Here is a 16,824-nt window from a genome sequence, read left to right as displayed (position 1 = left end):
TAGCCCATCTGCCTCAAAGTTCGACGCACTGTGCGTTCAGAGATGCTCTTAGGCCTACCTTGGTTGTAACGGGTGGCGATTTGAGTCACTGTTGCCTTTCTATCAGCTCGAACCAGTCTGCCCATTCTCCTCTGACCTCTGGCATCAACAAGGCATTTCCGCCCACAGAACTGCCGCTCACTGGATTTTTTTTCTTTTTCGGACCATTCTCTGTAAACCCTAGAGATGGTTGTGCGTGAAAATCCCAGTAGATCAGCAGTTTCTGAAATACTCAGACCAGCCCTTCTGGCACCAACAACCATGCCACGTTCAAAGGCACTCAAATCACCTTTCTTCCCCATACTGATGCTCGGTTTGAACTGCAGGAGATTGTCTTGACCATGTCTACATGCCTAAATGCACTGAGTTGCCGTCATGTGATTGGCTGATTAGAAATTAAGTGTTAACAAGAAGTTGGACAGGTGTACCTAATAAAGTGGCCAGTGAGTGTATATGCAGTGTGTCTGTGAAAAACGGGCCGCACTCAGAGGGTGATCTGAAGGTTTCCACTAACTCATAGAGATGAATGGCTGAGTGCCTTCAGATTATGAATGCTGCAATTTCCTCGGCCAAGGAAAAATAAAAACATGTGCATGGCCTCATTAAATTACATGGGGACGAATGCTGTTCATCAAAACAAAATAAAGCATTTAGCCAATTGTTACGGTCGTGTGCAAGAGCCCTGAGAGAGAGCTCGCGAGTCAGTGTGTATTCAGTTTCCATCCACCCAGCCTGACTGACGACTGCAGGTTGTACTGAGCAGTGTGAGATCTCGGGTGCAGCAGGGAGGAGGGACACTGAGAAGCTGTCAATCAGATTCAATGGAGATTGAATTTAACTTTCTAAAAGGATTAAACTGCCATTCTGATTTTCAAAGTAAGTACACCCTCCTTTGGCTTCTGAAATCTGGTGACAGATCCGCGTGAAGACCAGAGGGTGCATTTTGAGTTCAAAATATGCCAGCAAGCAATTATATGCAAAATTGTTTCTGACCTTTCACATTTATGAAAATGTGTGTATAGCATATGACCCAAGTGCCAATGTGAACAACGTTGTAATACGGCACCCACCGAAATCTATGGATGCACATAGGAGCATAGCTATCGGGGATGCAGCGGTAGCAGTCCAACCCAGACACTACCCTACCACGTAAGATGTCACCCACCGAAATCTATGGATGCACATAGGAGCATAGCTATCGGGGATGCAGTGGTAGCAGTCCAACCCAGACACTACCCTACCACGTAAGATGTCACCCACCGAAATCTATGGATGCACATAGGAGCATAGCTATCGGGGATGCAGTGGTAGCAGTCCAACCCAGACACTACCCTACCACGTAAAATGTCACCCACCGAAATCTATGGATGCACATAGGAGCATAGCTATCGGGGATGCAGTGGAAGCAGTCCAACCCAGACACTACCCTACCACGTAAAATGTCACCCACCGAAATCTATGGATGCACATAGGAGCATAGCTATCGGGGATGCAGTGGTAGCAGTCCAACCCAGACACTGCCCTACCACGTAAGATGTCACCCACCAAAATCTATGGATGCACATAGGAGCATAGCTATCGGGGATGCAGTGGAAGCAGTCCAACCCAGACACTACCCTACCAAGTAAAATTATATTAAGATTATAATTGGCACTCGCTGGGCCAGGGGGGTGAAGTACAGTTTCAGATTTTGCATTTGGGCCCTGATGGTTTAGCTTCACCTTTAGATTTATGCTATATCTTTACATGGTAATTTTTAGAGCCATTTTTTCTGTTCAGTTGGATGTCGTATTATATACGTTTTCTCCACTAAACCTCAAGAGAAAACCTCTGAATTATGATGTTTTAGAAAAGTACAATATAGGGACACATAGTGCACCTACAGCTCCATAAATAACCCATAGATGTGCATTAATTATAAGTTTCCATTATTAATGGCTTATTCCCAACAAAAGTTACCAGCTAAATGATTATTTGCGGATCGGTAGGAGCCCGATTAATGGGAAATGAGAATGCGCCGGATGAATGGGAAACGAGAATGCGCCATCGGTGGCCACTCATTCATTCTCTATGGGTCTAGATCCGAACACCTCTCAGTTCTGCAGAATGGGAGAATTGCGAATCCCCGAACTAAAGAGCCACAAGATAACTCCTATATTGTGAACAGGTGGTATGTTTTAGTGTTGGGAATAAGCCTTTATTACATCTACTTTGACCCAGTATTAGTATAAAATGTATATATTGTATTGTACGAATATAGTGTTGGCAATAAAATGTCATCATTAGTAAAAAAACACAATTACAACTGTCCTCACCTACGGAGGCAAACTGCGAATCGAGCCCGAGGGTTAACAGCATGAAGAAGAACAGAATGGACCAGAGCGGAGCAACGGGCAACTGAGACAAAGCTTCCGGATAGGCAATAAACGCAAGCGCAAAGCCTAGGCAAAGGGAAATACACGCAGGTTAATATTTTAGTTATAATAATGTCATAATCCACAATTCAATGTCAGAAAGTCTAAACACAAAATATCAGCAGGCAACAGGCTGTCATAAAACACCTTCTCAGATAACCTGTCAGGTACTCCTGGATATTAATTGGAATATTAGGGAAGTGTGGAACTTATTTTAGATAGAAAAGAAGAATTTAATTTTTATGTTTAAGGTTTTGCCTCAGTACAGACAACTTCTGTTAGATAAGGCCTTCACATATTTGGGATGGAAACTTGTAATACTACGCTTGACCTGTAGTGGCCGCTGCAGAGCTAATATAATGAGCAAACAGATCTGCAAGATCGGAGGGGGGGGGGGGATCTTGCAGATATGTTTGATCATTAGCTCTGCAGCATCCACTACAGGTCAAGCGTAGTATTAAATGTTTCCATTCCAATTAACGGCCATCTATGTAGTTTGTGGACACAAGTAGTATCACCTGTGAGAGCCTCATAAGAGTCTCTATATTCAGATCTAAGGGATATAAGGAAAAGAGTGGTCACAACTCCTTTAATACATGAAATATATGGGTTATTTTGTCATTCCGACTCCTTTTCAGCTCACCTGAGTCTACTACATCCTTTACTTCCTTTTGAGCTTTGTAGGCCATGTGCCCCAATATAGAGAAGATGGCAAAGCCGGCAAACACACTGGTGAGGCAGTTGGTAACGCACACCATGATGGCATCGGCAAAGCAATTATTATGGAACTTGTTGTAAGATGACAAAGCTACTAGCCCGCCCCATGCTGTGGACAGAGAGAAGAAAATCTGTGTAGCAGCGTCTTTCCAAACCTAGAATGAAGAAAATAAAATGAGGAACAGAAGACAAACATTCTCACCAATGGTCTGTACCATGGGTTATAACAAAAAGACGCCTCTTCACACTGTAAAGAATGGTAGAATATAGAAAGGAAGTCTACTGTCTGATACATTTCTATCACTCTGAATGGTGCTGTTAAAGAAGTTTACACTTTTGACACTTTTGTTTTGCTAGATGCATCCCTAGAAAATTGTAAATCCCAGTGATCAGTTGGAATCCGGAAGGAAATGGCAGCAGGTGCTCAATCCCCTGCAGCGCCTCCGCAGGAGAAGTGAGGCATTGCAAATTGCCTATTCCAAGAAGTATCGTTTCTCCTGGCGGAGAGTGACATGATAAGCATGTCGAGGAGAGGAGACTTAAAGCCGCAATGCTCCTCTGGGAAATATGCAAATTGTCTCTTCAGAGAGGAAGAGGACTAGAACTCTAGTGCCACCTATTGGAAGTAGCAATCCTAACAGTCAATGTTGACCCTTTAACGAGCCTTGTCACATGACTTAGGATAAGAGCCAAACCAGAATCTCAATTTGCAGACACTGTGTTTGCAAATTGAGATTATGGTTTGGCTATTATCCTAAGTCATGTGACAAGGCTCGTTAAAGGGTCAACATTGACTGTTAGGATTGCTACTTCCAATAGGTGGCACTAGAGTTCTAGTCCTCTTCCTCTCTAGAAAAACAAGATCATTACTCTCCGAAATAGCACGTAACTGAAAAAGATTCCAAGAAATTCTACTTAAATAAGTCATAATAAATTAATATGATTTTTATCTAAATTGGGTTTCTGAGACCTGATAGCTTCTTTTCTATTCAGATACCAAAGGCAATCTGCAATAAACCTTGAGTTTATGGTATAATTTGCATATACGTCATTGCACTTTAATACATTTACTTTACATTGAAATTTTCATTGGCATCAATGGTTTTATTCGGTTACAGAAACCCATTTTCATATACCCTATTAGTGAATTCTGTGTTAAAACGACCCTCCACTCCGGGACTGAAAAGTGACTACACATTATTCATGCATGATCATCTTGGCTGGTGTCCTCAGTTTGCTTCCAGCTGCCTTCTTTGCTCAGATCGGCGTTATTTTCCTCCTGCTTCCAAGATGACTGCCACAGTGGCATGGGGAGTGCAGTGCTGTCTATATCACACCTTTTCTGCCTTTTCTGTGTTGTGAGATATGAAAAGTAGGGAAGAGGATGTCAGTCTGAGCAGAGGATGTCAGTCTGAGCAGAGGATATCAGTCTGAGCAGAGGATATCAGTCTGAGCAGAGGATGTCAGTCTGAGCAGAGGATATCAGTCTGAGCAGAGGATGTCAGTCTGAGCAGAGGATGTCAGTCTGAGCAGAGGATATCAGTCTGAGCAGAGGATATCAGTCTGAGCAGAGGAGGTAGTGGGAAGCCAACTGAGCGCACTGGGTAGGGTGATTACACATGAGAAAAATATTGTGACTTTTCAGTCCCAGTGCGAAGGGTCGCTTTACTACTTGAGGGTCTTTCATTTAGTACCTAAATCTCTTGGACAGTGGAGAATGGTGGAAAGGAAGGTCTCTTGAGGATCTGCCCTATCCTACATTACACAGACAGCGCATTAATTTGAAGGGGCTTTGTGCTTTCTTTCTCCCGTGGTGAAGCTGCTGGGAGTAAACACTTATTGCATGGTTTCTCCATAGGTAGCAACTGGTTAGAGATTGTCCAATGGGGAGAACAACTTTAAAAGGACTTTGTAATCAATTTTTTGCTAATCCATCTGAGAGCAGCATGATGTTGGGGCCGAGAGACCCTGATACCAGCATTGTGTCTCTTGCTGGGCTGTTTGTTATATTTTGGATAAAATCTTTATCAGCTGCGGATCTAGCAGTTCTCTGAATGCTGACATTTGTATAACCCCACCCACACCACTGATTAGCAAATTTCTGTGTACAATGCGCATAGGCAGAAAGCTGCCAATCAGTGGTGGGGCTGGGATTACACATGAATATGAATGAATAGTGATAATCTACTGATGATAAAACATTGATTTAATCAAAACTAAAGCTAGCAGCCCAGTTAGTGACACATCAAAGGAATCAAGGTTTATGTCCCTATATTATGCTGCTTTCACATTAGGTGGCAAAAACCTGGTGACAGATTCCTTTTAACCCCCCCTGTTTGCTGCAGGCTCCAGCGATGAGCCCGCAACTTTTCCGGCACATGTCAGCTGACATGTGCCCCTAATAACCGCAGGTGGAATCGCGATCCACCCATGGCTTTTACAATGTTAAATGCCACTGCCAATCTCTGACAGCGGCATTTAACATGCATGCGCCAGAAGTGCAGCAGTAATCCCGTCCATAGTCGCCCGTGTCACCTGACCGTGAGTTGCCGATGGGTTGACATGACACCCCTGTGGTTGTCATTGCTGGATCGCAATGAATGCCGCCCAGCAATCGGCGCTCATAGCAAATGATCATTTGAGCTACATAGAGCATTACTACTGAATTGTTAGTGTACTTCTTAAAAAGAACTAAGAACCATAAAAAAACTCACTTCTGCATTTGTAAGTTTGGATATGTCTGACTGTGTTCCAATATAATAACTGATCCCCTCATAGGCCCCCTCCAGCGTAGCCCCTCTTATCAAGAGAATCAGCAGGACCACGTATGGAAATATTGCAGTGAAGTACACCACCTGTGAAACGAAGCAAAAACACGGTAAGACACAATGGAAAAGAAAACTCAACTTATCCTACATTCACACCTAAAGTAACAATAAAACCTCTGCTAGAAATCTGTAGGAGGTTTACCAGGAAGTCAGGTGACTTAGTAGAGTTCTACTTGTGTAAATGGAGAACAAATCTTATCATTAAACATCAGAACAAAATCTGTAAAGGAAAGTATTTGCAAAAATGTTTCCTATATTAAGGAGATTTCAACGATAAAATAGTCTAAATCTACTGCAGTATACCTTTAAGAATATTAACACTATCTTGTATATAGAATTGTGTTAGAATGATGTTGTAGTATATCCTGGATCCACATAAGAAGATATCAGTCTGTGGTTTCAAAACTCCACTGATAACTTTAATGAGCTAAAACCCCTTATTAATGTGCCGAACTCTTCAAAAAAATCATCTCACTTTATGAAGAATACACTAAATAATACAGGGAAATTTCCTGCTATAGTAAAAAGATTTATTTACTGCTACTTTTATATTATTTGTATGTTATTTTATAGTAATTTTATATTATTTTATATTATTTTATAAACATAGAAAATTGGAACAGCACTTTACCAACAGGTGGGTGCACGCCTCCCAGACAAAACATCCAAGACTTGCCTCAATCCAGACATAGGAAAAAATGCAGGCAGCACTCCAGGTAAAGGTGAAAAAATGTGGTTTTATTTCAAACCCACATGCTGTGGTAACGTTTCGGCTCAGATGAGCCTTTTTCAAGCTCATTTGAGCCGAAATGTTGCAACAGCATGTGGGTTTGAAATAAAACCACATTTATTCACCATTAAACTATGGAGTGCTGCCTGCATTTTTCCTATATATTATTTTATATTAATTTTATATTATTTTTATATTATTTTTAGACTATTTTATATTACTTTTTTTCGCAACCTATTATTTTCCGTATTACAATTGCGCAGAATTGAATGATATTCTCCTATAAATAATTATATTAAAAAAAAGCAATAAACAGCTGCACTGTCTGTAAACACAATCAAAACCTGAAGCAATCCCTGTGACTTTGTAGTGCAAAGTATTGACCTCATAACTGTGACTTGTTAATATTTAGTAGAAATGGCTTCTTTATGAGGTCATATAATTGTGTGCTCTAGACGACCCGATGCTTTATGACGCCATTTATTTTAATGGTTTACCATGAGATACATTTGTGGCCGCTTGTATCATTAACAGACCGATGGCTTTATTGGTTTACGGTGGGTTGTGCATTGCAGATGGGGCATGCGGGGGATCCTGTAACTTTTGGTAGGAGATAGTCTTTATGCCACAATGAGCTTAATGCGCTGTATACATCTAATGACTTGTAGCTTCATCTTGGATTCGTCCTAGAGATCTGCTTGTTGTGGATTCCACAGCGGGTATGTTAATGGTATACAATATAATATAATGGAGCATAATATAGTTTTATCTTACGTGTAATTGACTATGTGCCGGAGTCAATTGACGTTCAAAATTACTTTCAATAGTTAAAAAAGATAATAATAATAAAAGTTTATTTCCTTTAAAGCTCTCATGTATATGATGCTTACCTGGTAATATTGTGATATACTGCTAAGCTGTGTTATTTAAGAGTTTATGGGGAATGGTGGCTCAGTGGTTAGCACTGTAGCCTTGCAGTTTTGGGGTCCTGGGTTTGAAGCCCAACATGAACAACATCTACAAGGAGTTTGTATGTTCTCCCATGCATGGGATTCCTGACACACTCCAAGGACATCCTGATAGGGAATCTAGATTGTGAACCCCAATGGGGACAGTGATGATGTGGCGCTACATTAATACACTAACGCTAAAGTGGAATGGTGTGCACCTACAGGTGTTTTCCCATCTTTGTTTGTGATGTTAGATGGTTACAATACGCCGTTACTTCCTCAACTGATTGGCAAAAGGAAGACGCCACGTAACAGACTGTTTGAATATAGTGTACAGATTCTTGTTAAGAAGCAGTTAAAAGAAGCTTCTAAAGGAGCATAAATTTATGGCTCAGAGACATGGCTTATTCAGTTTCTCAGACACTCCCATCTACAGTCCCAATTACTTTGACTATAAGGATTATCAACAATTAAACACAAGTAAATTCCTGGTAGAAGGACCCAAACTGAAAAAATACTGTTATTTCTTAAAGAGTAACTAAATTGTTTTATTTAATTATCCTCCAGTTATTGTAAAGTTATGAATTCTTGTAGCATACTTTATTACCTTATTTTGCTTCTATCTATCCCAAAGACTATGCAGAAGCGTTGTTTCCATGCTGCAGGTCATTCACCTTTAGAATCTCCTTTCAACTGCTTCTCAGCAAAATCTGTACGATGAATTCAATTAATCTGTGTACCTGATTTTCCCTGTCTGAGTCTCTCAGCTTCCCACCCCTGTACGCTGGGGAATTCCTGTACACAGACTGTTTGAATACAGTGTACAGATTCTTGTTGAGCGGCAGTTAATAGAAGCTTCTAAAGGAGCATAAACTGGAAATAATAATATTAATAACAATAATAATAATCATCATCATCTATACTACTATATATTCAATGAGAACATTTTTGCAAATTATCCCTCCGTCTTACCCAACTATAAACATTATCAGAGATTGATTCTTGGACATTTGCTCTGCTGAATATTTTTTTTCATTAACCTGTGACTGACATATCCTCATAAACATTGGGCTATCTGCAGGGAGGTCTCCTGTATGACATTCCCCTATTTATGATCAGTGTTGACTATCCATGATTATAAGAGAGAACTGTCAGAGGAGGCCTTACTGAGCTTCTGAGAAATATTCATGGACGTACTCCTGCACAAATATTACAGGTCATTGTCTGTAGATACATGGATGCATCATACTGAAGGTGCTGCCTACTAAAGTAGACAATTAAAATAATGTCTACACCATTTATACTATGACACATTCAGGGTGAGGCACCATTTTACAATCGAGGTAATGCTGCAAGTGCATTGTGTTAATAAGTATCCTTGGGGCCATGTCATACAGTTTATCCACCCAGTATAAGAAGTTGGTATAGTTTCTGTGCCTTGACATGGCAGATAGGCTAAGCATGGAAGGAACTGTTCTATTACTACAATGACGCATTGTTATATCAGATCTGCACTGTGTTACCCCAAACACAGCATTAAAAATGAAAGGAAAAAACAGTATTATTTATAAAATTGGATTATAATTGGTTAGGTCTAATTGTTCATATTTAAATTGGTTCAGGTACTTTGTAGATTTTTTTGGGGGGCACTATTTAACTATTTCCAGTGACTGTATTACATTGGAGTATACAACAGCTGCAGGCTTATGTTGGGCGGACATCATTGAGCAGAAGGAGTTTGTTAAAGCTGTGCTGTATGATTTGTTTGGTTTGTTCGGTTTAGTTCTACCCTGTAATCCCGTGATAATAAATCTAATGGTTGCTGTATTTACCCAGGAAAACCGTTCATTCACCCACAATGTCATCTGCTGAAAGTTAAAATCTGCAACAGGTCATTGGCCCAGACACAACTCAGAAAGGTGAAAGCTTACATATGCAACATGTGACTGCTATCTGCAGACTGGCATGCTCTAGGACAGTGTTCCCCACTCCAGTCCTCAAGATCCACTAACAGGTCATGTTTCCTGGATTTCCTAAGTATTTCCAAGGTAGTTCCATCACCTGGGCAATACTAAGGAAATCCTGAAAACGTGATCTATTGATGACTGTTGAGGACTGGAGTTGGGAAACACTGCTCTAGGAAATGAACATGTGCCTTTCGTAAAGTAAATGTCCCATTTTTTTGGACAATTCCGCATATGTGGCTGCCGATTGGACTACATAAAACTATGACTTTCCTTCACAAGTAGTAGTAAAGTATGACTGTAGAAACTTTCCCTCTACATATCACAGCTTGGTAACACAAGTCACATGGGATTGTGCAATTATCACATATGTCTCATACATTAGTGTAGGCCAAAAAACCTCAGTGCCAAAATATTGATATAGAACGAAGGTCTTGTTGCGATAAGCAAATATTATACTTTGATCGGGCAAGAAAAGGTCCAACGTTTCGACCATTAATGGTCTTTATCAAGGACATAATTGACAGAAATGAGATTAGAGCAAACATGCCACCAGATTTATCCAAGGATATCATATAGACAATTGCATGGAGGTATAGGGAGTGGAGACTTGTATTGCGGAGGAGCCGGGTATCGGGTAGATACGGCTGTGTGCAGGCCGTAGTCAATCACCGATCTCACAATTCCACACAAAGCCAAAATACAATGAGATCAGAGATGGACCTGAGCAACAGCACCAGATGAGAGATGGTGTTTTACTTAAAACTATAAAAAGTAATGGTCAACCACTTGAAGCTGGACATGCACAGACTATAGGCTGATTCATTAGGACTGGTGTTTTTTGTCAGTCTTAAATAGGGAGCATTGTAATAAGAAGTGTCATATTCATTTAAAGGCAAGTTTCTCGTCATGAATTTGGTGCATCTTTCAACTACTGTGCACCACCTTCCAAAAATGTACTCCAATCAGGTTCAGGTGTTGAAAAATGCCAAAAGTCACATTTTTGTTAAACTTCGAATTCTGCAAAAATGTTGTGACATTTCAAGCAGATTTATGCCAGAATTGTAGCAAAAACTGCTTGAACAATCAAGGCTTATGGTCGACCAGAATATGGCTGATCAGTCATCTGTCTGATCATTCGTGCGATGAGCCTTTCTATACGCGTGGAGCGATGTTTAACACTAATCTGGCAGTTATGGGAGACAGTTTAAGAAAACAAAAAACCCAGTGGAGCGAAGAGGCAAATGATTCACCAAATTCATCTCATCAGGCCATGCACTTGTATTTCCAGACAAGGCTGAAAAACTCCAACCAGACAGAGGACATTTTTGATAGCTACTTCCGCCAAATTTTATTTTATGCACATGGGCAGTTTTAAGAGATTTTATTTATCTAATTAACAAAGCCTTTGCTTAGAAAAGTTGATTCCCTACAATACTCATCACAATCCATTTTCATGGTTGGGCAAGTATGATTCATGAGGCTACATTCACACGTTCAGTATTTGGTCAGTTTTTTACATCAGTATTTGCATTTCAGGAGTGGGTGATAAATACAGAAGTGGTGACGTGTTTCTATTATACTTTCCCTCTGATTGTTCCTCTCCTGGTTTTGGCTACAAATACTGATGGAAAATACTGACCAAATACTGAACGTGTGAATATGGACTAAGAAATAAACTAGAATTCCCCTTAAGATAGCATGCAGATATAATTTAAGCCTCCATTAATGAATGGCCAATTGAATGATATTGATAGAATGAACGCCCCCCCTTTGAAAATTACGAAGGGGGTCGCATGATAACACAGCCCCTTACCATGTCACTATTTTTGGTCAGTTTATACATCCAAAGGATGTAAGTTCCATTAAGCTTTATGAGGCAATGGAGTTTTACACAAAGGGTTAATTATCTGGTAAGCTGCGCTCTGGCGTGAGCAGGTTCTTTCTGGTTTCAACTGGTTATTATTCCCGCACTTTTTATGAAATATGATTGGCTCATATGGAAAGTGCGGGAGGATTTTTCTCTATATAATCAGCTGTTCCATCAGCTGTCGCTCAGTCACCTGATGAAGACTGAAGACAGCTGATGGATCCCCTTATACAGCAGCTGATCCAGAGCGCTGAAGCGGAGGGCGGCGCCGAATGGCTGCGGAGTTGCCTGGCGTTGAGGCCAGCTATAAAACCTACCTCTATCATAGAGGTGCCGGCTTCTCCGCCGCCTAGGCTGCCTCCCTCCCCGCGGCAAGATGAAGCTCCCGCGACGCCGGCGCGGTCAGGCCGGAATCCAGTCAGGAGTAGGAAGGCGAGAGTGACCTATTCCCCATCTCCTCCGCTGTCCCTGGCGCCCGAAAGTGATCTGCCGGCGCGCAGTGGCAAGCGGAAGTCGTCGCGGCGGAAATCCCGGAGTCCGCCGCGAGATCTTCAGAGGAGCCGGATGACGTCTCATCCTCCGGCGCCGGATATCCCAGCTGTGTCCGGCGCATCTAGAGGGGACGATCCGGAAGTACCCTCCATGCCTGCGGCTGCATCCAGCGCCTCATCTAACCGCTATGGCCGTACAAGCGCCATGGCGGTCCAGGGACCTTGGCACACCTCAGTGCTCAGCGCAAGTGAGACCGCCCTCCATAGCTCTCCAGCCTCCGTGTCGGCCGCTGCCAGATCCTGGATGGACCAAACTGGAGCACCCAGCGGAGCAGTGTCGTATCCCCATCGCCGAGCGCATTCGCCTGCTGGAGCAGGCTTGAGTGCTGAATCCAATGCTGCCCAGGACCGGAGGCTTCACAGTGATGGTGAGAGCCCAATTGTCAATTCGTCTGTCAGTCACTTTAATGTAAAGGATTTAGTCAGGGAGGCGTTGGAGGAATACCTGGGCAGCAGTGTCCTTTCTCCTGCTCCCAGATATTCTTTTAACGATACCAATTCTGGTAGTCCTAATGTTGTTCTGAAGCCTGGTATTCCAGAGATTCTTGTGAAAGAATCTCTTACATGTGACATTTCGCCGCTGGGTTTTCATTTAACCCCCGCGGTGAAAGAATTAATTTGGAGTAGAGCTTTTGTGGATATTTTTTCCCTTTTGCCCTCTGGTAGGGATCAGCAGAGTAGATCTGAGAAGAAAGAGGATTTTGAAGATAGAAAGAAGTCTAGTCCAGTTAAATCATTTAATAACTGGATTCAGGCATTCTCAATCTATTCTGCTGTACTTGGGGAGAAGTTTCCACACCTTTGCTCTGGTCTATTCCAGCATTTGGACTCCATTTTAGAGGCGTATCGCAATTTTGGAGGAATGGCTTGGTTGCTGTATGATGAGTCATTTAGGCAGAAGTTGTCAATGTTCCCTAACTTATCGTGGGGTACGAAAGATGTGGGGTTGTGGATTAACCTCATGCTACCTCAGAGGTTTCCATCTCATAGACAGAACCCCGGCTCCACGGTAAAGAAGGGAGTATGCTTTGCCTATAATGAATCAACGTGTAAATGGGCCCAGAATTGTAGATTTCGGCATGAGTGCTCCTTCTGTGGGGGCACTCATACAATGGCCAAATGTTTTAAGAAACAAATGCAAAGCAACCAGCAAATTATCAGCAAAGAACCCTTTTCTAAAAGCATTGACTCCAGTGAAGCTGGAAAGCATGGTCCCATGGTTAAACATGTATCCAGATCAGAAGATTAGTTCCCTTTTATTTAATGGGTTTTTTTAAAGGATTTTTTGTACCCCCTTTTTTAGGTACAGGCTGTAAACTCGTGTCTAATTTGCCGTCTGCGCTTGAATTTCCGCGCATAGTGGAGGAAAAAATCTTAGCCGAGCTAGAATTGGGTAGGGTCTCCGGTCCGTTTGATAACCCCCCATTTGTTAATTTCAGGATTTCACCTCTAGGAGTAGTCCCTAAGAAAGACTCCGGGTCATTCAGACTCATTCATCATTTATCCTTCCCTAGAGGTGATTCCTTAAATGACGAAGTGGGTGATTATCCTTGTTCGGTACAATATACTTCTTTTGATGTCGCGTTAGATTTATTGCGGAAATTTGGTCGCGATGCCCTTATGGCAAAATCGGACATAAAATCTGCATTTAGAATTTTACCAGTTAATCCTGACGGTTTCAACTCTCTTGGTTTTTCTTTTCAAAATAAATTCTTTTTCGACAGGTGCCTCCCAATGGGTTTTTCGCTTTCGTGTTTTTATTTTGAATCTTTTTCCACGTTTCTTCAATGGGTAGTTGAGTTTGAATTTTCAGGAGGCGGTATGCTTCACTACCTCGATGATTTTCTGTTCATTGGTCCTTTAAATTCACGGAAATGCCAGTCTATGCTAGATAAGTTTTTGGAAGTCTGCTGTCATTTTGGTGTTCCCATTGCTGAGGATAAAACAGTTCATCCCTGTACTTCACTTGAGTTTTTGGGTATTTTAATCGATTCCCATACCATGTGTTGTTCTTTACCTCAAGAAAAATTGTTTAAATTACAGTCTTCAATATCCCGTTGTTTGTCTTTGGAAAAAATTACTTTGAAAGAATTGCAGTCTCTTTTAGGTCTTTTAAATTTCGCTCTGAGAATTATTCCCATCGGCAGGGTTTTCTCTAGAGGTTTATACGACGCTACAGCTGGTTTTTGCTCCCCTAAAAGTCATATACGCCTTGGTAGAGATTTAAAAGATGACCTTAGAGTTTGGTCTAGGTTGTGCCAGCAGATAAACTTGGTCTTTCTTTTCAGGCTGGTAGAGATTCTGGATTTGTTGTATCGTTCGTTACTTCTTGGGCTTCAGAGCCTTGGTCTCCTGCTTGGCATACGAATAGAGTTGTTAATAATCAGACGGTTTTGGAGCTATTTTCGATATTTTTATGTCTTCAGCTATGGGGCTCTCTTTTGAAGGATAAACGTTTCTCGTTTTCATCTGAAAACCAAGGTTTGGTATTTGCTCTTAATACCCTGTCATCAAAAAACAAGTGGGCAGCTAAAATTATTAGACAGATTGTGTTTCTTTGCTTGGAGTTTAATATTTGGATAAAAGCTTCCTTTTCTCCTAAAGAGCACGTTGTTCAATCTTCATTTGTTTGTCACCGCCAGCTTCCCATGTGCGAAAGGGAGTCTTTGGAAAGGGAAGAAAACAGAGTTTCCTGCCCAAGTTGGATTTGGAATATAATTCAGGATTGATTTCTCATTATATTGCTCATTCTTTGTCAGATAGAACATGGGCCGATTACTCGGCGGCATGGAAACTATGGATAGAATTTTGTTTAAGTATGAATCACCCTCAGGAAAATTGTTCACTTCAAATGTCTCTTAGTTTTTTAGAGCATATGGTGTGCAGAGGTTTGTCTTTTTCGGCTGTGTCAAAGAACGTGGCAGGAGTCTCATTTTTTCACAAAATGATGGGAGCTCGGCCTATGTCGGAGATATTTCAGGTGAAGCAGTTCTTGAAGGGCTTTAAAAAAGCTAATTTTAAACCTGACAACCGTCGCCCTATTTCGTTTCAGCTTCTCAAGAACATTTGCTCTATCCTTCCTTCAGTTTGTAGCAATGATTTTGAGGCTTGTCTTTTTTCCACAGCCTTTTCTCTAGCCTTTTTTGTGGCTCTACGGGTAAGTGAAATCGTTTCTCAAAAGAAATCTTCCCCATCTGGTCTGTTTTTTCAAGATGTGAAGGTATTCGATTCTCATATCATGTTACATATTAAAAAATCAAAAACGGACCAGATGGGTAGAGGCTCTTCCTTACGTTTGAACGCTAATTCGGAAAAGGTTATTTGCCCGGTTTCCAACTCTGCGAGATGGCTTTCTTTACGTCCCAAAGGAGATGGCCCATTTTTTATTCACCTTAATGGGGACCCTGCAACGATATTTCAATTTAATTTTATTCTTAAAAAATGCTTAAAAGTATTGAAGGTATCTGATCAAAAAATTTCTTCTCATTCCTTCCGTATTGGTGCAGCAACGGAAGCAGCTAGATTGGGCCTTCAAGAAAGTAAGATAAAAAGCATAGGCAGATGGGAATCAAATAGATTCAAACTGTATGTTCGCCCTGATTTGTACTACTTTTAACATTTGGTTCCTCTTTTAGGTGTATTAGCAGTATGGATCATCGGGCATTCTTATGTCTTTTGGGCTAAGAAAAGGGCAAGCTTGAGGTCATATTCAGAGAATCTCTCTTTTAATATGTCTTTCCTTCAAGTTTTTTGGTTTAGCAGGAGAGGAATGCGTTGGAGGGAACTGTTGGACGAAGTAAGAAGACTAAAGAAGATTTGGCCTAGTCCGAACTTAATAATATTGCATTTGGGTGGTAATGACCTAGGTAAAATTAGTACCCTTAACCTTTCTGCACTAATGAAGAGAGACATATCCTTGTTAAAAACTGAGTTTTTTGATTCCACTTTAGTTTTTTCAGAGATTATACCGAGATTTTTATGGTTCAACAGTAAAATGGTGTTCTTGGAGAAAATTCGTAAGAGAATCAACAGGAGTTTGGAGAAATTTATGCCTTTAACCGGAAGTTTCTCTTTTAGGCACTTAGAACTAGAGGAAGTTATCCCTGGAATGTACAGGGGTGATATGGTCCATTTATCTGATGTGGGCCTGGATATTTTGAATTTGGACTTTCAGTCAATTATAGAAAAATGGCTTTGGCGTTTGGGGGGGCCTCACCTTTAGGCGAGGCGTTTGGGAAAATCGCCCGTTGATTTCGGGTGGATTGGTTATGGATTTGGAGTAATTTTAATTTATTTATTTATTCAAATGGTTTTAACATCGGTTATTGGATTAAATTATTATCTTAAAAGTAACCCAAAATAAACGCCACGGCCATTTTATTCCAACAATATACTCCGGTGTCATGTGTCTTTATTTAAGGGTTTAATGGGGCTTGTGTTACCATGAACGCCCCCCCTTTGAAAATTACGAAGGGGGTCGCATGATAACACAGCCCCTTACCATGTCACTATTTTTGGTCAGTTTATACATCCAAAGGATGTAAGTTCCATTAAGCTTTATGAGGCAATGGAGTTTTACACAAAGGGTTAATTATCTGGTAAGCTGCGCTCTGGCGTGAGCAGGTTCTTTCTGGTTTAAACTGGTTATTATTCCCGCACTTTTTATGAAATATGATTGGCTCATATGGAAAGTGCGGGAGGATTTTTCTCTATATAATCAGCTGTTCCATCAGCTGTCGCTCAGTCACCTGATGAAGACTG

General features: G+C 41.2%; 1 protein-coding gene across 1 annotated transcript in view; it reads right to left on the bottom strand.

Moving 5' to 3' along the window:
* LOC143805753 (sodium- and chloride-dependent neutral and basic amino acid transporter B(0+)-like) overlaps positions 1–16,824 on the bottom strand; it is a 53,033-nt gene that overhangs the window by 13,866 nt on the left and 22,343 nt on the right. Inside the window, exons 7-9 of the mRNA XM_077285372.1 lie at positions 5,885–6,025; positions 3,097–3,325; positions 2,355–2,480 (exon numbers count right to left, since the gene is read on the bottom strand). Coding sequence (XP_077141487.1) covers positions 2,355–2,480; positions 3,097–3,325; positions 5,885–6,025 — 496 coding nt within the window. The remainder of the gene's footprint in view (positions 1–2,354; positions 2,481–3,096; positions 3,326–5,884; positions 6,026–16,824) is intronic.

The sequence above is a fragment of the Ranitomeya variabilis genome, chromosome 2, assembly GCF_051348905.1.
Source record: "Ranitomeya variabilis isolate aRanVar5 chromosome 2, aRanVar5.hap1, whole genome shotgun sequence".
Lineage (NCBI taxonomy): Eukaryota > Metazoa > Chordata > Amphibia > Anura > Dendrobatidae > Ranitomeya > Ranitomeya variabilis.
Note: the sequence above shows the minus strand (reverse complement) of the source record. Positions and strands in the feature narration are given on the sequence as shown.